General features: G+C 52.4%; 2 protein-coding genes across 2 annotated transcripts; one reads left to right on the forward strand and one right to left on the reverse strand.

The window, feature by feature from the left end:
- Window positions 1-164: 164 nt before the first annotated feature.
- Window positions 165-3955, forward strand: Smpd2 (sphingomyelin phosphodiesterase 2). The gene is made up of 10 exons (XM_051164456.1): window positions 165-315; window positions 699-795; window positions 886-962; window positions 1233-1326; window positions 1442-1531; window positions 2564-2646; window positions 2770-2902; window positions 2995-3099; window positions 3287-3440; window positions 3530-3955. The coding sequence occupies exons 1-10, from the start codon at window positions 266-268 to the stop codon at window positions 3904-3906; spliced, it is 1260 nt and encodes a 419-aa protein (XP_051020413.1). The 5' UTR covers window positions 165-265; the 3' UTR covers window positions 3907-3955.
- Window positions 3956-4148: 193 nt separating this feature from the next.
- Window positions 4149-15423, reverse strand: Mical1 (microtubule associated monooxygenase, calponin and LIM domain containing 1). Its single transcript, XM_051164309.1, has 24 exons — window positions 15216-15423; window positions 13363-13670; window positions 13066-13273; window positions 12603-12707; window positions 12152-12256; window positions 11875-12030; window positions 11250-11350; window positions 10035-10292; window positions 9702-9817; window positions 9391-9517; window positions 9125-9203; window positions 8485-8629; window positions 7501-7691; window positions 7294-7379; window positions 6884-6967; window positions 6605-6761; window positions 6295-6371; window positions 5849-6128; window positions 5605-5714; window positions 5232-5345; window positions 5017-5110; window positions 4756-4855; window positions 4588-4661; window positions 4149-4342 (listed from the first exon to the last, which is right to left on the reverse strand). Exons 2-24 carry the CDS (start codon window positions 13618-13620, stop codon window positions 4194-4196), a joined length of 3174 nt encoding a protein of 1057 aa, XP_051020266.1. The 5' UTR covers window positions 13621-13670; window positions 15216-15423; the 3' UTR covers window positions 4149-4193.
- Window positions 15424-22898: the final 7475 nt, after the last annotated feature.

Consider the following 22898-nt stretch of genomic DNA (forward strand, 5'->3'; position numbering starts at 1 on the left):
GAACCCCCCGAGGGACTAAACATCCTGGAGTGGTCCACCCGGGATTCCTCCCGGGACTGCCGACGGCTTCGTGCAGCCTGCCCGGGATTTGCAGCCGACCTCCTTTCCGGGTTGGCGGACGGCCTGCGATCCCAGTGACGCGGGAGTCGCTCCCCCCGCCCCCCCAACCGCAAGCTCGGGTTCCTGGGACCGTGCAGCGCGGGACACAGCCGGCCACCTGTGCGCGCCATCAGCCTCGCCGCTGGTGCCCCGAAGCACCCCTGGCATGAAGCCCAACTTTTCTCTGCGGCTGAGGGTTTTCAACCTCAACTGTTGGTAAGTGCGCCCCGGCGTGGGCTGCGGCCTCGGGGCCACCTTTCTGTCCCCCACCCGGACATGCCTAGGAAAGAAGCAGGCCTTCTTCAGCTGAGCCACGACTCTGCCCTTCCTGAATCGCCAAAGTTCACATCACCCAGAACCGAGGTGGTAGCAGCAATCACTTCCCCAGGCATGGCCCTTCTTTCTCTTTAAAAAAAAAAAAAAAAAAAAAAAAAAATATATATATATATATATATAGTGCATTGGTGTTTTTGCCTACATGTCTGTTTGTGTGAAGGTGCTAGATACAGTTGTGAGCTGTCTTGTTGGTGCTGGGAATTGAACTGCTGAGCCCTCAACCCAGTCCTCTGTCTCTCCCTCCCCCCCCCTTTTTTTTTAAGGGACATCCCCTACCTGAGCAAGCATAGGGTGGACCGCATGAAGCGCTTGGGAGACTTTCTGAACTTGGAAAGCTTCGACCTGGCTCTACTGCAGGAGGTGAGGTTGTACGGCAGGCTAGGTTGGGTGGAGGGCAGCAGGGGGCGCCCTGGGATGAAGTCCAAGCAAGTATCCTTACCTTCTCCTCAGGTGTGGAGTGAGCAGGACTTCCAGTACCTAAGGCAGAAACTAGCGCCCGCTTACCCGGATGCACACTACTTCAGAAGGTGATAAGTCTGTGTCCTCAGACCAGGAAGCTCATCGCTGTCTGATATTCTTGCTGGCACCCACGACCCTCTCTCTTCCTCTGGGTGGGAGAAGAACAGGGGGTCCTCTCATCCTCTTGCAAGGGCTGCTATCTTAAGCTTTGTTCTGGGCCCGATCTTAGCATTAGAGAGAAAAGTGGCTGCTCAGAGCTGGGAGGCAAGAAAACGGAGGAGGCGGCCTGGGTCTTCCCACCTTGCTTTTCTAGTTCTTAAGCAAGACTTGATTTTCAGCGGAATATTTGGCAGTGGCCTCTGTGTGTTCTCCAGACATCCAATCCAGGAAATTCTCCAGCACGTTTACACTCTCAATGGCTACCCCTACAAGGTGAGGTGCTCGCCCCTACTACCCCTGTGTGCAGCGCTCCTGGGCGCTGCCCTCCCCCCCCCCCCCACGCAGGAGGGTGGCAGTGCCCTGAATTCCTGTCTTCTCTTGCCTGCAGTTCTATCATGGAGACTGGTTCTGTGGGAAGGCCGTGGGACTGCTGGTGCTCCGTCTGAGCGGGCTGGTGCTGAATGCCTACGTGACCCACGTGAGTGACGTTAGCCAGGCTTAGGCGCTGGGCCAGGCAGTCCAGTGCCGAGGTAGAGAAGAGACTCCACTAGCTTTGGTGCCTGGGGGTGAGGCATGGGCTCAGAAGGTAGCAGTGAGCAAGGTTCACTCATCCTGTGCCAAACTCCGTGCCAAGTGACTGCAAAAGTAATTTCATTCTCCTGGCTCAATTGTTATCTGGGAGGCTTACTGCCTCCTTCTGCTAACCTAGGCCTAGTCCTAGAAGCTTCTAGCCTTTGTATAACCCAGGCATAGAATGTTTTAGCCTGTGAGACTTACTGCTTAATAAGGTCACACTTAACTTGTTCTTTCTGAGTTCTGAGCTGGCTGGTTCAACTCAGCTATTTTTGCTCAAACTCTTCTCCCAGCTGACTTATTTCATCTGGCTTCTCTCTTGGCCCAGAATTGCTCTGCTTGGTCTCAAACTAATTGGTCAATCTACTCTAATCTTCTGGCTTCTTCTCATTTTCTGGCTCATTTCGTCTTCACCTGAGTTCTCTCTCTGCAATCCATCTCTCTATTACTACTGTCTTGGGAGAGACACAGGAGGAGGAAGGAGGCTGCCGCCATGGGTTAGTCAGGAAGAAGCACATGGCCGGCGTGGATGGAGGGTTTAGCCCAGATGAAGAGCATTAGCAAGTATTTGGGATCGTGGATGGGAGGTAGCTTGATAGAAATTAGTAGAAGCAGATGGCATGGGATTGGGGCAGGGTATGGGATACCTGCCCCACTATGAGATGTAGTTGGGGGATTAATATCTGCCCTGCCCCAGGTTAACTAAGGCTATTTTAAAATATAACAAATATAACAGGTGCCTGTGTTTCATGGATTGTTAGTGGGTTAGAAAATACCGCCGTAATAATAATTATAGGGCTAATAAACACTTATTAGGCCCTACCTTCTAAATTAAGCACAACATATTGGCCCCTTAACTGTGAGAAGTGATGGATGCCAGTCTGATTTAAACAACCTTTGGGGCCCTTAATCTCATCTGAAATCCCTTCCACTTTAGCTTCATGCTGAATACAGTCGACAGAAGGACATCTACCTAGCACACCGTGTGGCCCAAGCTTGGGAACTGGCCCAGTTCATCCAGTGTGTGAGCCTGGGCTTGACAGGGGATGTGGGGTGGGGACTCGGGTTGAGGGGTGGTGGCTTTCATCGAGAGGGCAAATAGTAAGGGAAACCTTTCTTCCTTGCCACTCTGCCCCACCCCAGCCACACATCAAAGAATGCAGATGTGGTTCTGTTGTGTGGGGACCTCAACATGCACCCCAAAGACCTGGGCTGCTGCCTGCTGAAAGAGTGGACGGGCCTCCGTGATGCCTATGTTGAGACCCAGGACTTTAAGGTGAGAGACGCTGCCTGATTGGTTCCCTACCTATACCCCACACTCCTTTCAACTTTCCTTCCTCTCAGCATCCCAGCTACCCGCTTCCCTAGGGCTCTGAAGATGGCTGTACCATGGTACCCAAGAACTGCTATGTCAGCCAACAGGACCTGGGACCGTTTCCGTTTGGCATCCGGATTGACTACGTGCTTTACAAGGTCAGGCTCTTATCCCCAGCATGCTTTTCTCCGTCTCCTTCTGCGGTCACTGGCTCATGCTGATCTTTGGTTCGGCTGATGTAGTCTTGGGCCACCAATAGCTGGAGAGTGGGAGACCTGTTGGGGATGGGGGGGGAGGGGGTTCCTTGGGAAAATATAAGCTTCTCTGTACTCTCGCTCTTCCTAGGCAGTTTCTGGGTTCCACATCTACTGTAAGACTCTGACAACCACTACAGGCTGTGACCCCCACAATGGCACCCCCTTCTCTGATCACGAGGCCCTCATGGCGACTTTGTATGTGAAGCACAGTCCCCCGCAGGAAGACTCATGCCCTGCCGATGGTGCGTCAGCTTTCCCCAAACCCCTACTTGAAGGCAGCCCCGGCCTCCATGTTGACACTCCCCTGTTCTACTGTTCTCCCTTGCTCTAGGACCACCGGGACGGTCAGCGTTGGTCAGCGTGCTCAGGGAGGCGTGCACAGAGCTGGGGCTAGGCGTGGCTCAAGCTCGCTGGTGGGCTGCATTCGCTGGCTATGTGATCGTTTGGGGGTTGACCCTCCTCGTGTTGCTGTGTGTCCTGGTTGCAGGATTAGAGGCCAGGGAAGTGGCTGTACTGCTCTGGACACCCAACGTGGGTCTGGTGCTGGGGGCTGGCGCAGTCTACCTCTTCCACAGGCAGGAGGCCAAAGGCTTATGTCGGGCCCAGGCCGAACTCCAGCATGCTCTGAGAAGGGAAAATGAGAGCCAGGGCCTAGGCTCAGAGCCTCAGCTAGCCCCACTGCTGGCAGCAGGAGGGAGACAAAGCTGAGAAACAATAAAACCGAACTGACACACTCTGGCGGCTGTTCCCTTTTCCTTGCAGACAGTGATGGGAAGGGAGCGTCAGTAGGCTTGCCACCGTGTGCACCGTAGGACATTGGCTTATCCCCTGTCCTCCTTGCCCACCGCCCAGCTGCACACAGCATAGACCCTGTTCACAGCCATAAGACTTTTATTGTAAACAACGAAGCCCCTGATTTGGCAGTCCGGATAGCTTGAGGTGGCAGCCCTTGGGTGACGTCTTGCTTACAGCGCAGGGAGCCAGCTAACTATCCTCTAAGTCCCGGCCCCTTTCTCTGAAGCCATCTCACTGAGCCTCCGTTCCTCCTGGAAACGGATGAGGGCGTCCCGCTGGTTCACCACATCCAACAACTTCCTCAGGACCTGGTCCTCAGCTTGACGATCAGCCTCCGTCTTCAGGGTTTCTGAAGGGAGAAAACGAAGCTTAGAGAGCAGGGCCCTAGCCAGGGAGCCTGAGGAGGTAACTCAGCCTGTGTGGTTTCTACAACCAGGCTTTGTTGCTGAGACTTCGAGCAGGTTTGCCACCGTGGTGGCCTGATTGGAGGGCGAATGGAGGCTTGGGAGTCACATCCTTTGCCTGTTTACTGAATTGTCTCAGGAAGACTGGGATGCTTGGTCAGTATCCACCGCCATGAGATAGCCCACAGACCTTCACAGTTCATGTAGCCCCGCAATTCCTGGTCCAGCTGCCACTGCTTCTCTTCCAGGTCCAGCTCCTGTACCCTGTGGAGACCAGAGATGGCAGAAGCACAGCTAGGCAGGGTGCTGCCAGGGCTTGGACCTGGCTCACGTACCACGCCACCGCCCCTGGCCTTACGTGATCATGAGCTCAGCTTCCTCAGTCACTAGGCTGTTTTTCTTCTGAATGAGCTGTAGCAGCTGCTCTAGCCAGAGTTTCTTTTGCTGTTCTGGGGAGCCTGATAAGAGAAAGGAATGGAAGCGGAAAAGGATCCAGCGGAAATAGGCTGTGATGGGTGTGAGCTATGTGGCATAGCCACTGGGCCCGGGGATTGCTGGGGGCTGAACATGGTGCCGAGAACCGTTTGCACTAGCATGTCACTCCCCTGGCTGTACTCACTGTTCTCTCTCCTCAAGGCCAGCTCCAACTCCTTGCCTTCAGTCTCCAGCTCCCTCACAGCTGCCTCAATCTCATTTAGTCTTCGCTGGATGGCCTGTGGGTTGTAGGACAGGATTCCCTGGATTGCTCAAGACTGGAGCGCTGGAGGCATTCTGAGCTCAGACAACTTCTGACCCTGTCAGAGCTCTGGTGCCTGGGGCTCGCCTGGGGCTCACCTGGGCCCTGCAAAACCTCTTCATCTCCTCCTCTCTGGCACGGCGCATGAGGGTCCGATACCACGTCGGGTACTTAGTCATGCTGCCCGCGTTCTTGGTGAAGGTCAGCAGAGTCTGTGGGAGGGTTGGGCCAGTCAGCAGTAAAGTCTGGCCCCCTGGTTAGGAATGGGGGAAACTAGAAGGGTGAAAAACTGGGATGGAAATAGGTAAATTCTGGTAAAGAAGATAAAGACTTAGAGGCAAGTTAGTGAGACTGGGTGAAAAGGCATTCCAAGAGGGTGCAGGCTAGCAGAGCTTCTACGATGAGGGGTAGGAAATGCCTGTCAGATGCCGCCTTGCTCAAACAGTAGGCAGCTGAACTCCTGCCACTTACCTGCTCTAAATGTGGTTCCAGGGTTACTTCTTCCTCTTCCTCTTCTTCCTCTTCCTCTTCCTCCTCACCGGGAAAGGGACTCTGTTCCACATTCCCTGTGGCCACAGGAACTGAGCAGAAGAGAGACAGGTATGGCTTGGGAGTCCAGCGACTTCCGCTTCTGTTTCCCAGAAGCCCCTTGGCAGAAGTTCTAGTACCCCTCCTCCCCACAAACTCCCAGACGAGCACATCGTAGGAAGAGCACCTCCTTGTGGCGCTTGGACTGGCACACCCCAGCCCACAAAGCTGCTCTCCAGAGCCTGTTGAGCCAACACTCCACAGCTCCTTGGGGGCTTGGGCGGAGGCTCCTTTCCTGAGTCAGGGATGATGTTCAGAGATGACAGCTTCAGGCGTTCGAAGCTGGAGAGGCGGATCAGCCGACGGGCGGGCGGGCTGGGGCTTGGGAGGGGGCTGACTGTCTTCACAGGGGGTGCAGGAGGCAAGGGGCTTGGCTGCATGCTATTGTCATCTGGTGTAGGAAGCTCCTGGAAAAGCCACCACATGGTCAGGTCATGGACCCCATCTAGTGGTTAACTGTCAGTAGGGGGCAGCACATTCATTTCCTGCCAGCAAAGTGCAGTGATCTGGGGAGACCTGCCTCTTCTCATATCCTATTATACAACAACAGAGGTTTGTTTGTTTTGTTTTAACCTGGATCTCTGTACTTCCTTCATTATCAGCTTCTTCTTGGTCCTCCTGGGGTAGGTGCTGGAGACAGTAGAAATGACCTGGGAAGGGTAGAGGAGGTTAGACATCGCCCACTGCCCAGACACTCAGGGAAGGTGGAGGCTGCAAGACTGGCTTACAGTGGATCTCTTAGGACTCCACACACATAAAGCTTTGGAGGAGGGCCTGTTTCCACTTACTGTCCAGCCTCCTCTCCCTCGCCACCCACAAGCTCCATGTCCCCCAAGAAACCACCAAGCCCCAAGTCCCTGTAGCATCTCCCAGGCCCACTTACCGTCTCCTAGATGCTGCCCATAGCCGCCTGGCCACAATGTGGCCTCGCAGGAATGGCAGCGGAAGCAGTCCCGGTGGAAGAAACGGCCGTCCACACTGAGGCGTTCCAGGATATAGAGGTGTTTCCCACAGAGTTCGCACAGATCCTCTGCCCCACCCTGCACAGACCCCAAGGATTACAGGATCAGCTGAGCCCAAAGACAACTGCCAAGGTCTTCCATTTCCCCTGGAGCCCCTTTCTATCTTTTTAGGCTTTTGCAGACAGGGTCCTGGATCCTACCTCCTGTTGTTCAGATGGCAGTGATGGAGGTACACTGGGCTCAGAGAGAGGTGGCTCCTCAGTACTTGGGGTCTCATCCTCTACCTAAGGAGGTAATTCTCAGGTGGCATGAGCAGGGGAGCAGATGTATACAGAAAGGAAGGGTGGCCAAGGAAGGGAGAAAGGCTAGACAGGACCAGGGACTGCAGAACAGGTAATGGAGGGCAAGATACAGGAAATAGGACAGGACGGAGAACCAGAACTGGCCTAGCCTCCGCTGTGTCTGCATTTACCTGCACGGAAGGCTTCCTGTCGCCAGCGTCCTCCCCATGGCCATGCAACAAGTCCTATTGTTGTGAACATGACCTGAGCCCAGCTCTCCCCTCTCCTCGTTTAGAATGTCCAGCCTCAACCCTGCCTAGACTCCTCACCTTGGCCCGGCTCCGTTGTAGCGTCCTCTGGAGTTTGCCAAGGAAAAGTATAGCACTGGGGGTCCCAGAAGGCTGGCTGACAAGGCCTGCAGGCAGTTTCCAGCTGTCAGTGTTGTAATCTTTGTAGCCACCCTCCACCTGGGGTGGGTCCTGAGATAGCACCTCCTTCCCTCCTGCCAGCCCCGCCCCCCACAAATGCCAACTCACTTGAGCTGTGGGGCGTGTTCTTGAAGGCACTGTGGAAGTGGCTGAGGTAGGCAATGAGGCCCAGTGGGTCACTGCCCGCAACTACTGCCTGTGCAGACAACACCGGTGTGATGCCCAGCTGGTGTTCTGCCACCTTCAGTGCCCAGGAAGTGGCTTCTAGAGCCTCCATGCCCTGCAGCTCTGAGGGTTCCCTGTGGAGCATCAGATGAGATGCCAATGAGAGACACAAACCTTGCTCCATTGAAGAAGACAAGAAACAGCAGTGTGTGTATGTGGTGGTGGTGGGGCAGGGAGGCATGAAGGTTGGTTTGTTGGTGGTTATCTACCACCGTGTCACTTCTACCTGCATCAGTCACTGCTCCTTGGCCATATGTCATACATACATACCTAAGGCGGCCCCTCTGTCTTAAGGAAGCTAGCCACTCAGCCCTTTTAGCCTACAGGAACAGGCCCTCCAGGGGTAGGACTGAGCCCCACCCCACCCCCCACCCCCCGCCCCAGGGATGGCCTGGCTGGGGAGGGGAGAGGATTTGGGAAGACGAATGGGGATTCTGGGAGGTCTGGACTGGTACCATGTAGCTAAGGCTGGCCTCAAATTTACAGTGATGCTCCTGGTTTTGTTTCCAACCTGCTTTGATTGGAGTTGTGTGCCACTATACCCAGCCGTAGTGTGTCTGCGTGTGCTTGTGCGTGCACGTACGTGGGCACGTGCCCATGTTGGATGGAACAGGGATTTCACTCATGCTAAGCAAGTGTGCTCTACCGCGGCCCTCCATCCTGTCTTGTGCAGCTTCTGACTTCTCCATCTGGAGGCACTTGATTCTGTAAAGCCCTACCGGGCTGCTGAGCAGAGCCAGACTAGACTGCCACCTCTAGGGAGGTGAAGTGAGAGGTGGAGCTGGGACTCACTGGGCGGCCAGCTCTTGCAGTGTCTTACCATGCAGCAGAGGGAAGGGTTGGGCACGGGTCAGAGGTAGGACTCACAGCAGGCCAGGCTGTAGGCGGTGCACCAGGGCACACAGGGCTAGCCCATCAGCCCACGAGGAAGAAAAGTTGGTGACATGAACTCCAGGAAACCCTGCTGTCTGCTCCTGGCACCAGTGTAAAAGTTCCTCAGTGCCCGCTGACCCTAGGAGAGCAGAGCCATGCTGTATCCAAGGCCCACACCCGTGGCTGGGTGTGTAAGAGCCAGGCTGCCAGATGTATGCTCAAGGCCAGCAGTGAGTGCCTCATCCTTCCCAGTTCTAGTTCATTCCCCTTCTCAGCATACATTTGTTTGGCAACAAATAAATGGCGCCCACTATGGCTACATAAAAGCCAAGGTGTAAACGGGTAGGGAAGCTCTGAGGCTCAAAGAGCAGGTGGTTTGGGTTGATACCCACGGACAGCTGCAGGAAAGAGTTGGCGGAACAGCTGGAACAGCATAGCACAGCTGTCACTGCTCAGCACCGCCAGTGCCACGGAGGTGGATACCACTGAAGTTGCTTCCAGACTGCCACACAGCTGCTGCCCGAGCTCTGTAGCCCCTCCCCGCCCCCGACCGAACCCCAAAGTATCCACAAAACAATCTTTCCAGCACTCTGCCCCCAACGTTGCCTCGCTGGCTGGTGAAAGGCCTGCTCACCTGTGGTTGTCTTTCCTGAATCTGTCTTATCACTCTTCTGGGCATGCTCCTTGTCCACCACGTCATATAGGTCTTGTACCTAAGGCAGCTTCCTCTCAGTTTTAAGGCAGCTGGCCGCTGTCCCACCCCATCAGCCCTTGGGGAGGAGCCTGCCTGTGGTGGGACTGACCCCCACTGGGTCAACAAGTGAGGAGGGAAGACCTGGCATGGGAAAAGAGTTGATCTGGGAAGATGGGCGGGTGGGAGGGCAGGGTAGAGAGTCTGACCTGATTGGGGGTTACAGCTCGGAGGTTCAGGTTGGGGTATCGGGTGGCGGGGTCCAACTCATACTGGGCAACATTTCGATGCATGTTCTCTGGGGATGTTTGTGACAGAAGCTGGTACAAGCTTTCACTATGGGTGGTGGTGGAAGGTAGTGGCACAAACACGAGGGGAAGGGGTCACCGCCCACCCTTCAAGGACTCCCAGGTCTTTCTTGTAGTCCCAAGGCCTCCATCCATTCCATTAGTATCTCCTGCCCGCTCTTCCTGACCCTTGTCCCAAGTCATGCTAACTAGACTCTGAACCCAGGCCTCACCGTTCAGCCAACACGTCTAGGGGCCCAGCACCTTCTGCCCACCGCTTCACCATCCAGGCTGCATCGAAGGCTGCCAAGAAGCCCCGGGCCACTCCAGTGCCCAGAGGCCAGAAGGGCTGTGGGGCAAGAGGAGCCAGAAACCACTCAATGACAATCCCATGGGTATGACCCAAGTCCAGGTATCTCCAGTGGGGGAATACCCTTTTCCACCCCGTACAGCTTTCACCTCTATCAAGCAGGGGTGTGTGTGTGTGTGTGTGCGTGCCAGCTCCTCCCACAAGCAGAACTTTATGCCCCACCCCCAACCAGAGAGCTTCCTCCTGAAATGCTCACCTCTACCAGGCAGTCCCCCACCAGTCCCAGCAGAAGTCGGGCACCGTGTTTTTCTTGCACACGAGCAGAACTCTCCGCCCGCATCATGCTCGTGAAATCAAAGGCCGCCACGTCGGGCCGCCCACGAGCATCGTGAGCAAACTCGAGTTTTCCAAGCTTGCCGTGTGTGGCAAAGTCAGCAGCCGCCCTGGCAAAGCGCTGCAGAGCCTCGGGTACCACATTGGCACTGCCCAGCAGCTGATCAGTCTCCGGCAAGTCCTACATGGCCGAGAGAGCAGAAGCTGAGAACAGTCACATGCCCAGCTCCACACCATTTTATAGAAGACTGACCTACAGTATCGAAAGTGCACATGACATGCTGAGGCCTAGGAGGGGAGAGGCTGCCTAGACTACATAACAACTGAACGCTGGGCTGGGCAGCAGGCGGTGGTGGCACATGCCTTTAATCCCACAACTTGGGAGGCAGAGGCAGGTGGATCTCTGTGAGTTCAGGGCCAGCCTGGTCTACAAAGCCAGTCCAGGACAACCAAGGCTACACAGAGAAACATGTCTTGGGAAAGAAAAAAAAAAATTCAGCTGGGTGGTGATGGTGCACACCTTTAATCCCAGCACTTGGGAAGCAGAGGCAGGTGGATCTCCCTGAGTTCAAGGCCAGCCTGGTCTACAGAGCGAATTCCAGGACAGCCAAGGCTAACATTGAGAAACCCTGTCTCAGGAAAAAAAGAAAGAAAGAAAGAAAGAAAGCAAGCAAGCTGGGCTGGGCATAGAATCCCAGTAGCACCCCCATCTCAACCTTGTCCCTGCTCTGCTGAGAAGCCCAGCATCATTGCTGTCATGGGCTTTGTCCTGACATACAGCTTACACGGTACTTGTGCAAACTCTCCGCATAGTACACAGAACACAGAAGGAAGGCATCCAGCTCTTGCATCCATTCACTGGGTCCATAGTGTGTGCTTAACCACTCATTAGGTACCATTCTAAGCCCTGGGAACTGACAGCCAGCAAGAGGAAGAGACAAAAACCTCTCCCTGTCATGGAATTCACACGAGCAGTGCTGTAACTATCAGTTTAGCCCCACTAGGATTCCTACTGCCACACACATGCAGGGCACAAGAGCTTGCCAACGTGGACAGACACAGGATAGGACGGGGTCCGACCAGAGCCAGGGCTAGACTGTGTCCCGCCCAGCCTCCTGCCCGCTGGGTCAGGTCCTACCTGGCGTAGCACCCCCAGTTGCAGCAGACACTGTTTCTTGGCTGTCATCACAAAGTAGTGGGTATCATCCTTATAGTACACGATGTTCTCCAGATCAATACCTGGGGGGGGGCAGGGGGGGAGCGGGGACACAAAGCGGAGGACAGGAGGCAAGTGATTCCAAGTCTATTACCTCTCGGAACACCCACGCCATGGCTGACCTCTGCGAGCCGAAGCCACAGCTTAGGCAACAATGAGTGTGTTCCACACACAGATAAGGGCCATCCGTCCTGGCCCGGAAGTTAGCAGTTTGGAGCAAAGAGGTAAACCCAGGTGGAGTGACAGCTGGGAGGCCTGTATCACTTGGTCACATGACGGCAGTATAAAAGCCAAAGTAAGCAGGGCATGCTCTTGAATGGCTCTTCTGTTCCCATCGTCTATCAGTCTTATACTCCAGCATGAGGGAGCACAAAGCAGAATAGCCATGCATGTGCGAGAGAGTTCCAGGATCTTTCTCTTTTGCTAGTGAGACCACAAGGATGGACAAGAGTAGGGTTCCTTGGACCAAGGGCAGGTATGAGAGGCAAGTGGGAAACATCCCATAGTAAGGCAAGAGGAGGGAAGGCCTGTGAGGTTGGGCCCTGACCTGTGGCTTTCAGCAGGTTCTGGAAGAATTTTTGGTTGTAGATCCGGGCTACACCACTGATCTCTGGCACCTGTGTCTCCTCCACCGTGCGCCCGTTCACAAAATTTGCTGTGATGCCGATGGCCAGTTTGCCACGCATTTCTCGGATGGTAAAGCCTAGTGGTAGGGGGAAGTAGGGATAACACTTCTAGGAAGGCTTAGGGGAGCCTAGGATGCTGGGTTCTGTCTGTCTGTCTGTCTGTCTGTCTGTCTATCTATGAGGGAAAGGATCACTCACCTTCAGGGACAAATTTACCCCCTGCAGCTGAGATGAGGACATCAAATTCATAGTTGGCCAGTTGAACTGGTGGACTGGGCTGGAGCTGGGCACGCCAGCCACTCCCTGGGGTAGAGAACATGAGAGTCACAAAGGTGTAGAGGTCAGAGGGGCCCTACATTCCCAGGTCAGGCTAGAGAAACGAAACAGATGCACTGTCTGGAAAGCAGTGAGGGGCTGTTTGTCAGCTCACACCTTCTCAGCAGCCAAGGCAGGCAGGTTGAGGAAGGCCATGAGCTTTCCATCTCACTATTCCCATTTGCACTCTATCTGAGTCTCGGGTTCCCCCACCCTCACCCCCTCACCCCATTCAGAAAAGCGTTAGTTGACTCCCGCCCAGACCTGCCAGATGAGCATATATACAGATCTCTCTTTGGTGGGTAGTGGTTCCCAGGAGCACAGAAGTACTCACCTTTCCTGGGAGGAGGCTGGAGGCCAGTGAACGTGATGCCCCAGTGAATTTCCACCCCCAACAGTAACGCTACCTTCAGCAGAAGCAGCTGAAGCTGTCGGATGCCTAGAAGCGAGATAAGGGTGGGATCAGACGGACTCCTTCCTGCCTTCCCCCCTTCTGGTGAGTGCTTGTTAAGATCTGGAGGAGGGGCAAGAGGCTGCCGCTGCCACACAACCCACCGCACCCCCACCCCACCCACCCCTCACCCTCACCCCCCCACCCCTTCATCCCCACCCCTCCCCCACACACACCCGATAACATCTGCAGCAGTCACTGTCCATTTTACAGATGCCAGGCCCAGGTCACCTGGTTAAAGTGGCTAGTGCTTCCTCTGCCTCTTCTCTGGCCCTGCAGTCTCCCATTGGCCCACCTCTAGATTCAGACCCATCCATCCACCCAAGGGCCACTGTGAAGCTCTTACTGATATGGTCCAGGGTACCAGTGCAGAAGCGCCCATAGAACTTCTTGGCCCCAAGTGCCCGAAGGTCATGGATAGTGAAGGGCCAGAGGTGGAGCACATTGTGCCGAGAGAACTTGGTACGCTTTTCCACAAGGACCACTCGGGCACCCAACAGTGCCAGCTCCACAGCAGCCCGAAGTCCACAAGGCCCAGCACCTACTACTAGGCACTGCAAAACACGGAAGGGAAGGCAGGTGTAGCATCCTGTCTCCTGACTCCCCAGACTGCTCACAGCCTTCCCAGACTCTTAGTATCTACCTTGGTGTTGGTACAGGCCTTGCCTTGCTGGTACACAGGCTGGCCTGCTCTCTTGTCCAACTTGGCCCACAGTGACTTGGCACTCCAGTAGTTGAGCTGAGCCTTGATCTTGTGGTAAAGGGGCAGTCCCCCACCAGACTCCACTCCCAAGGCTTCACAGAGCCCCTGAAAGCTGCTCAGCACATCTTGGCAAAGCTGTGCCTGCACAAAGCTCTCGAAGTGGGTATGTGCTGGGTTGGTGGAGGCTGGTGAAGCCATAGAGGACCCCTGCGGACAAGAGGAGCAGCCAGCCAGGCAAAGCCCAGTGCCTGTGGAAAGAAGGGAAGGAAGCTGGAGGAAGGGAAAAGAAAGAGGGAGGAACCAGCGGGGCTGGCTGGGGTCACAAGGGAGCGCCGGGTCCGCCTCTGATTGGCTATGCTCTCAGCCCATTCCCATGCCTAGATCTGCTCCCCCATCGCCCCCCACCCCCACCCCCAACAGCAGCTATCTCCTATCAAGTGAAATTCGCCAAATTTGGGGGTAAAAAGGCAGTTGTTCTGGGTACATAGGGTACAAGGACGCTAAGGGAGCCTCCCGTCCAGCGGTCCGGCAGCCATCATATGGGCTCTCTAAGGCCCAGGGGACAGGGATTGTAGTAGGCGTTCAGTTCCCTGGGTCCTGAAAGTAGGACCTGGGGGGGTGGGGGAGGATTCTCAGCTGGCTGCCTGGGGTGGGAAGTGGGGGTGGAGGTTTCCCTTCTTGTGGACAGCAGGCACTAACACCGCAAGGCAAGGCACACGCCCATTTCATCTGAAGTGGCAATCTAGTGTGCTAGCGTCCTTTGGCTGACTTGTGGGGTGCCACACACTGCTGGTGGGATGGGCCTCTCACTAAATGCAAAGCGCTTTTCCACGTGCTTGCCTCCTGACAAGGGGCAACAGTCTGCCTGCGTAGGTTCCACTTCCCCCAGCCAAATTACCCTCACAAATAGCCTGAGAATGCTGCGACTGTCTTGACTATGCGAGAGGCTTCTGACTCACTGTGGTCAAAACACTTCCCTGTGATCTTGTCACTACTCTAACGTGTTGTGGGAAGGAATGGAGGCAGCAGCCGCTAGGCTCGCCCCTACCGAGGACCCTCACTCTAATATTAGACCCCCTAGCTTGACTCCCACGGACGCTCCTATGTGCTCTCCCAGGAATCTCTAGAGACAAGGCCTCTCTTTGTACCCCTCTCCTTCCCTCCAGCCCACACGAGGCTTGAGGGCTCTGGGAGGGCTTTTTCACACGCTGCGACCGGAACAGACGAACAGACGAAGAGTATGAGGGGAGGGAGATGGGTTGCTCTCGGTGGGGGAGGGGGCGAGGCAGGGTGGGAGTCACAGTGGGTGTTAGGTCCTATCTCTCGCCCCCCCCCCAGCAGCCTCTCCTTTGCCCTCGCGGCAGGAGGCAAAGGTTGCCACCCACGGGTCTCTAGGACAAGAAAGGGTAAGTCTTCAGAAACCGCATACGTTTCTCTTGGAAGTCTGGGGGTTGGAGAGTCCTCTGGTAAAGGAAATCAAAGAGGTACCCAGCTTGGAAATACCAGCACAAAGGATGTGCCATGGGTAGAGAGTCTCCATGGGGTGGAGAGTCTCCATGGGATGGAGAGCTGGACCTTGGGCCACCGGGCCGAGAAGGAGCTCTCAACACTCCAGACAGCAAAATCTGCACAAAGGGGCTGATCTGGGCAGGGCCGGCAGGGGGACCCGCCAAACCAGCCAGGCGTAGCTCCCTAGCCTGCACAACCCTATTTCCCCGGAAGCGCCGCCCCACCTCATCCTCACTCTCACCCCCAGCCGGAGAGAGCACCGTTGGCACCGCTGGACTACTTACCCGGTGGTTCTGGGGCTGGAAGAGCTGCTTCCTGTCGGAAGGGTATCCCAAGGCTAGGGCGGAGGAAGGGGTGGCGCGCGGGGAAAGCAGGAGATGCCTGGCGGCAGAAACCGGGGAGTCCGGAGGAGTTTGGACCGCGGCGCCAGCGCACAACTCAGCGGAAGACTTATCCGCATCTCATTACCCCAGCAGTCCTGCTCTTGGGACAGCCCTGAGCCCCGCCCCCGCCTGCCGGGTGGTGCTGTAGGGCGTGGCTCTGCTTACCCAAGGGCTGCCGGGGGCCTCCAAACGGTCTGGCCGGGCAGGGACAGGGAGAGCAGGGCCACTCAGTCCACCCCGCTAGTACCAAGCTGTAGGCCACTTCTGAGAGCTGACGAAGCGGGTGCCAGCCTCCTGCAAGAAGTTGAAGCTGCAGGGTCCGAGAGTGGCGTCAGATGTCTGAGCTCTCTTTCCCTCTTCCCACCAAGAAATCCACACCCCTGGCGCCACTAAGGATCCAGTTGCGGGGGGAGGGGGGTCCATCTCTCCTGGGACAGGTCGGCCAGCTCCCAGGCTCAGACTAAGGACAAAACTTAAAAGTTTCAGTCCGTCTGCAACTTTCAACCAGGTACACAAAGTAAGGGAACAAGGGAGGAGTGTGTGTGTGTGTGTTCAGCTAAAAAAGGCAGACTGGGAGGGGTGTGTGGGAGAGGCTATATCTCCGCAAGTGAAGACCCAGGAAACTAACAACGCTGAGAAACGTTGGAATCAAAATCTTAAATATTTCCAAATAAGAAACAGTAGCCAAAGGGAAAGGAATTTGTCTAAAATGAAGCAGTGTTAGTCAAAGTTAATAAAACAGCAGTTCTCAACTATTGAAAGAGTATTGACAACCCCTATTTTTTGAAAAGATAGAGAAAAAGGGAAAAAAAAGTCAACTGAAGGTCAGAGGCTTCAGGACTGAGCGCATGGGCTCAGCAGACTCAGGCCTCTCTGGATTCCAGCCTATCACAGTTAATCATGTGACAGAAATAAAGTCTGGCATCATGAGGAAGTAAAATTGCCTCACTAGAAGTGCTTAATCCAGGAAGACTTGGCTACATCTCTCTCCCTTGAGGTCCAGGGACCCAAAAGAACTGAGGTCCAGTAGGCTGGCTTTTTGTGTTTGAGTTTGTGTAAGTAATTTTGCATTTTTCCCAGAGACACCCGGGATACCCCGGCAACCCTGAACACTCTCAGTTGCAGCTGTAAGAAGGCACGGAGAAACACAAGAGGAAATGTCAGCTCTCTGCCAGGAGAGGCCAACAACTCAGCCAGGTCTTCTTCCACTCAGGAGCAGGGGCCAGCCTTTGAGCTACACCCGCTGGAGAGAGCTCTTGAGTGTGACCTCGTTTGCTTAGGAACGAATGTGCAGAATGTCAGACACACCCACACTTAAACACACAGTGTAAAAAACGCTCTACAAAGCCAACTATAAACGGGCTGGCCGGCTTAGTGCCGCCCCTTCCCTTTCATTAGCAGATGAGCGCCAGCGACTTAAGGCCTGGCTTCCTTCAGCCACTTTCAGTTGCTGCCGAGCAACACATTGTAAAGACTGTCCTTTTAAAAAGATCATAGAACCAGTTCCTCGCCTCTGAAAAAGCTGCTGACTTACAGTTTTCCTTGATGCCAAAGACACACAGTAGAGCCGCAGAGCTGTGGGGAGATCAGTGGTCCAGAATCCAGAAGGTCTGGTCGGATTCCTGTACCAGGTGTGTGTGTGACTAGAAATCACGTCTCAGTCTCAGCCATCTCATCTCTAAATGGAGGCATTTTAATGACTCAGCTTCCTTAGCCCATTTCAGGCCAGGGTTGCTGATCCTTGGAAATACACAGAGTAGATCAAGGGTTGTTGTTGCTGTTGTTGTTATTGTTGTTAGAATCTTGAGTTATGAGCCACAATTGGGTTTTTGTATGAGCTAAAAGTAGTTCGCACAATAGCTGGCAGAGCCATACTGATTAGTTTATATTGGACCAAATAAAATAAATGATCTACACATGGAAATTTAATTTTAAAAGAATCCCATTCTAATAGCTTTTGAAAAAATTGTGCCAGCAGCTGCTTAGGTTAAAGTCCCAAGCCACAGGATCCCCCTTTTTTTTTATGTGCCCCAGACTCACTTCCTTATCTCACCTCTCAACCAACCTCTGATCTCCTGGGCTTGGAGCCAGAAAACAAGCCTCTAACACCCCACGAGACATCTGCCTATGATATGGCCTTGCACCTGAAGCTCAGAATCTTCAACTCTCGTGGGCCCAGCTCGAAAGCCACAGTTCCTGAGGAGACACAAAGGTGGACCATGTCATGAAGATTACGAGACTTTGGCTTGATAAGGACTAGAGAGTCTCGGGGAGCCTAAGGAACCACCTGCCTCTAAACCCTCAGGGAAAAACAAATAAAATAAAAGAGCTGGGAGTGTATAGCCAAAAGCTAGGTAACAGTGTGGCCGGAAGTGAGAATGCAGAAGAAGGGCCCAAGGGGAAGCTGGGTTGGGGATTTTATTCTAGGTGCTGAGGGAAACTGCAGGAGTTTAAGCCCCAACTAAAAGAATACAATATATCCGCTTAGCAGGGCATTCTGTTTGTTGCTAAGGGGACAGTGGGTGAAATATGGTTTACAACCTTCTACTGGAGAAAGGGGCTGTGTAGGGGAATTAAAAGTGATTGGTCAGAACCCATGGCACCGTGGAGACACAGGGACACAACATACAGTGAGGACAGGGACAGGATAGATTGAGGGCAAAACTGTTAGAACTTGGTGATAGATGCCTTGTGTGGCAGAGGGTTTACGTGTGCGTGTGTGTGCATGTGTGTGTGTGTGTGTGTGTGTGTGTGTGTGTGTGTGTGTGTGTGTGTGTAGGGCCTCATTAAGAACCACTTTTGGGCTGGGTGTGGTGGCGTGCGCCTTTAATCCCAGCACTCGGGAGGCAGAGGCAGGCAGAGGCAGGCAGATCGCTGTGAGTTCGAGGCCAGCCTGGTCTACAAAGTGAGTCCAGAACAGCCAGGGGGGCTACACAGAGAAACTGTCTCAAAAAAAAAAAAATTCAAAATAATAAATCCATGCTCCAAGACACAGAGTTTCTCTGCCCCATGTGTGCACATATCTTTTCTTCTTCCCATGCTTCATGTTACAAAAAAAGTTAACACTTTTTAAGCTCAGAGGGGGATAAAACCTCCCAAGGTTCCACAGTGCTACCGAACTGTGGTCAAGTTCCAACATTTAGTCAAAAGTCTGCTTGAATGAGCTTTAGTTTAAAAACTAATATGAGGCACTTCGTGTGAGAATTATCTGCTAACTAAAGTCCTGGTTGCTAAGTCCTATGTATGACTTTGAAAATAAGGCAATTACAGTGACAGCAGCTCCCTTCAGAGGTCACCTCTTCCTTCTGCACAAGGCAGGCAGGGGTGATTTTGGTTTTAGCAATTATTTCTAGTTCCAAAAGCAAGGACAAAGGGTTTTCTTAAAATTCATGAGGCTTTAGGCTGAAATTAGAAACTGACCGAAACTTAGCTTAATACTTTAAATAAATCTGTCCTAAACTCAAAACATCTTTACTTTGAAAAAAAAAGTTGACATACAGAGGTTGTGGTAATTAAGGCATGTCCACCTTCAGAGCAATATTCATCTACTTGTTAAATTTTGATTAATGGCAAAAAATTAATACTGGTATTATTGAAGTCACGGCTGACCCCTTTCTGTAATTCTGAATTCGTGTAAGTTTGAGTGTGTGCAAACCTTTCAGACACAAACCCTCAACTTTTAGTCTGAACCCATTTTTATCGATGCAGGATGAGCCAGGCTTGGGCCCCAGTTGTGGCTCTGAATAACACAGCATCTCTTTAGTCCTCAATTTTCTCATCTGTAAAATGGGCCTAATGATAATAATGATACTTACCTCATAGGAATGTCTTGAAGATTAAGCAGGACTTGCTTCCTATAGGTTACTGGTTTGCGGTGGTTCACAGTCCCTCCTCAGCCCAGAAGCCAATTAGTGCTGAATTGTGCCACGCCCCCTCCCACCTCCCAAATCTATGCTGATGCCCTAACCTCACTGCCTCCAATTAGGGCTGCTCTTGGAAACAGGACCTTTTGAGAGTTACTGACGTTACAGACTGGGTTCTTAGTGTGGGCTAACGCAGCGTGGCTGAAGTCTCGATGGAAGGTGGGAGATGACACAGATGGGAGACACAGAAAGAAAGCAGTAAGCCAGGGAGAGGCCTCGGAGAAAAATCAGCTCTGCCAACTCTGATTCTACCCAGGATCATAATAAAATAAGTCTGTGCTGTTGGAGAAGCGGTGCTCTAGCAAGGGAGCACAAGCCATGGCCAGAGGGGACTACAGTCCCCAAAACACATGCTGCCTTAGGAATCCTGATTTTTAAAAGTTATTTATTTATTTTTGAGACAGGATTTCTCTGTGTGGCCCCTGACTATCCTGGAACTTGCTCTGTAGACCAGGCTCGCCTCAAACTCAGAGATCCCCCTGTCCTGCCTCTGCCTCCTGAGTGCTGGGACGATAGACCTGCCCCAGTGTGCCACCCTGGCTTCTACTGTTGTGCACTGCATCGCCAAGCCTTGAGAAACAGTACATTGGGATGAAGACCTGACACACTCAGCTTCCCTCTGGCCTACAGTAGACTCCGTACTTAGCACATAATACTCCTGTTTAGGTAAACATGAATGTTGTAGGCTCACCTTTTCCAACCCTACTTTATGTGGAGTTCTTTAACGTGTATACCTCCCTTCCAACCCACCTACTCTAGATGGGAGAGAAAAGAGGTTAATGGGAACAGGAGAAGTAGACCTCATTGAATTCAGTTCCTGGGAGCGATTCCCCTGCCGTAGTCAGTAGGATTTCAGCAGACCAGTAATTCCACCAAAGTTGCTGCTGCAACCTGGAACAGCAGCCAGAGCCCGGAGCCAGGAAGTGTTCTCTGGAGAGGTCCTCTCTAGGAGCTTCTCAAAGTAGAATGATGAACAGCCAAACAATACCAAGACCCAAAAAGCCCCAGCCTCCTGTTTTGGGGTCATATATGATGTATCTCCTCTCAGATGATGTGTTTCAGCCGGCAAAAACAAGGCCCCCCACAAAGTGGTTTGACTTCTTTTGTTGTTGTTGTTAGTTTTTTGTTTTTTTGAGACAGGGTTTCTCTGCGTAGCTTTGGCTGTCCTGGACTCACTTTATAGACCAGGGTGACCTTAAACTCACAGCCATCCACCTGCCTCTGCCTCCCCAGTGCTGGGATTAAAGGCATGGGCCACCATGCCCGGCTCACTTTTAAGTGGATAAACATCACCTGTTCTCTCACAAGTCTGTTCCCCATCCCATATTTGGGATCAAAACAAAAACATGTTTACATCCAATACCTATCCCACACTTGAGACCAAAACAAAAACCTGTTTACATCCACTACAGAATGTAAGCAAGCATCTATAAGGAGAAGGTAGCTTGGCCATTTAACCTGTCACTCAAAGCATCTACAACCAAAGACCCAAATGTGAAAAACAAAAAGTAGAGGCAGAAACTTTCAAGAAACACTGGGTAAGCCCATGAGCGACGTTTGCATGGTAGGCTCCTTTTGGGTACAGAAGTCAGAGTCCAGACTGGAGCGATGGCTCAAAGGTAAGGGAGCTTGCTTAACAGGGAACCCAAGTTCAGTTCCCAGCTCCCACGTGGTGGCTTACAACCATCCGCAACTCCAGTCCAGGGACATGACACTCTCTCCTCACCTCTGAAGACCAGGCACACACGTTGCTATACAGACATACATGCTGGCAAAACATTCACAAACATAAATATGAAACCTTTAAAAAAGAGTTTGTTTTTAGAAAGCCACTGAGTTAGAAAGGAGTTTCACTCCAAGGGGCAGAATGTGTATTGCAGACACAAAGGGAGGTAGGGCAAGTAAACCATCACTTTCAGATCCTCCTGTGACAGCTGGTCAGATGACATAGTCAAGGCTGGGGCTGGATTCCATGCTAGAAATAGCCTGGGAGGGCTTATAATGTAGCCAGATAAACCAAGGAAGTGGACTTGACCTCTACAAGTTAAACCTAAGTATTTCTTTCAGTTATTAAAACCAGTTTTCTGAACTACTTCATAGACGAATCTAGGTTTTTAACCTATATCCTGTACAAGACCTAAAGGCAAGTCACAACTACCAGTCAACACTGTTGCCAAAGTTGAGATATGCAGGGAGGATGAAATATGAAACTGATTTAGAGGACTTTGTATCAAGGGGAGGATGTAAAATCTCATTAGCACATATTAATATTAATTACATGGTGAACTATTTAGCCATTAATGTTCTAGTCACATCCGACTATGCTATGATCAAAGCACGCTGAGGCAAGAAAGAGTTTATTTGGCTTTTACTTTCAAGTCGTGATCAATTGCTGAGGAAAGTCACGGTAGGAACCATGGGGGAACTTGGCTTGCTCACTCGCTCACTGGCTCACTCTTACTAGCTTTTTAATACAGCCTAGGGAGTGGTGCCGCCCGTAGTGGGCTGGGCCCTCGACACCAATCAGCAATCAAGAAAATTATATTCACAAAAATTTAAATAAAACATTCAGTAAGTCATTTTCTAAATAGAAGGCAATGTGAAAATAAGTTGGCTTGCGTGTAATACAAATTAAATATTGCAACACATTAAAAAGAAAAAAGAAAATTCCCCAGAGGTATGTCCACAGACCAACTTGATTTACAGCAGTGGTTCTCAAGCTGTGGGTTGTAACCTCTTTCAGGGGTGGAACAGCCCTTTCACAGGGTTGCCTAAGACCACCTGCATATCAGGCATATACATTACAGTTTATAACAGTGGTGAAATTACAGTTACGAACTAGCAGCAAACATAATTTTATTGTTGGGTCGGCACAGCACGAGGAAGGTTGAGAGCCACTGCATAGGCAATCCCTCAATTGCTTCTCTCATGACCCAGTATAGGCTGTGTTGACAATTAAGGCTGACCACGACAGTGGATTAAATAATTTTGTTAAGATTACTCTCATCTATTGTTACATGTAGCTTTTGAAAATTTATATCTTCATATCTGATACTTCTCCCCCTCCCCCATCCCCCCAGTGCTGAGGATGGAGCCCAGTCTTGTGCACGCCAGGTAAACACTCTCCTTTGAGCTTCGTCCCCAGGCCTTGTTTTCTCTTACAGGGCTAAGTAGCTCAGGCTAGCCTTAACACTCAAGGTACTCCTGCCTTCCCCCTTGTCTCCTGGGATCACAGGCCTGCACTGCCAGGCCTTAATGACTGTCCATTTATTTCTTAGTGCAGAGGTAGACTGTTATAAAGTAAATTTAACTCGTGATCAGTCATGTAGATGTGCAGACTCCATCTGCAGTTACAGTCCCTTGAAAGGAGATGTTCAATTCTGCCCAGACATCACAGTGAAACACTGATTTAGAAATAATACAATCTCGGCTTAGGCTGAGCAAGTGTGGCGCCCTGGGTTTGGATCCCAGAACCCAAGTTAAAATCCAGAAGACAGCCATGGGTGCTTAGAACCCTGGTTCTGTGAGGTGGAGACAGGAGGATGGCTGAGGGCTTGCTGGACACCAGTTTTTAGTCTCAAGGAAATCTGGCAGAGTGATACACCAAATACCCAATGTCCTCCCGTGGCCTTGACATGTGCACATCCATGCAGTGAACACG

The sequence above is a fragment of the Acomys russatus genome, chromosome 21 (genome assembly GCF_903995435.1).
Source record: "Acomys russatus chromosome 21, mAcoRus1.1, whole genome shotgun sequence".
Taxonomy (NCBI): domain Eukaryota; kingdom Metazoa; phylum Chordata; class Mammalia; order Rodentia; family Muridae; genus Acomys; species Acomys russatus.

What these genes read in the sequence shown, in the direction of transcription:
- Mical1 (XM_051164309.1), bottom strand. Translation starts at nt 13,620, where the DNA reads ATGGCTTCACCAGCCTCCACCAACCCAGCACATACCCACTTCGAGAGC. An exon ending in TGCCATCTGAACAACAGGAG is followed by an intron (nt 6,762 to 6,883) that starts GTAGGATCCAGG and finishes GGGTCTGTGCAG; the next exon opens with GGTGGGGCAGAGGATCTGTG. An exon ending in AAGGAAGTACAGAGATCCAG is followed by an intron (nt 6,129 to 6,294) that starts GTTAAAACAAAA and finishes TGGCTTTTCCAG; the next exon opens with GAGCTTCCTACACCAGATGA.
- Smpd2 (XM_051164456.1), top strand. Translation starts at nt 266, where the DNA reads ATGAAGCCCAACTTTTCTCTGCGGCTGAGGGTTTTCAACCTCAACTGT. An exon ending in ACCTGGCTCTACTGCAGGAG is followed by an intron (nt 796 to 885) that starts GTGAGGTTGTAC and finishes CCTTCTCCTCAG; the next exon opens with GTGTGGAGTGAGCAGGACTT. An exon ending in TGAATGCCTACGTGACCCAC is followed by an intron (nt 1,532 to 2,563) that starts GTGAGTGACGTT and finishes CTTCCACTTTAG; the next exon opens with CTTCATGCTGAATACAGTCG.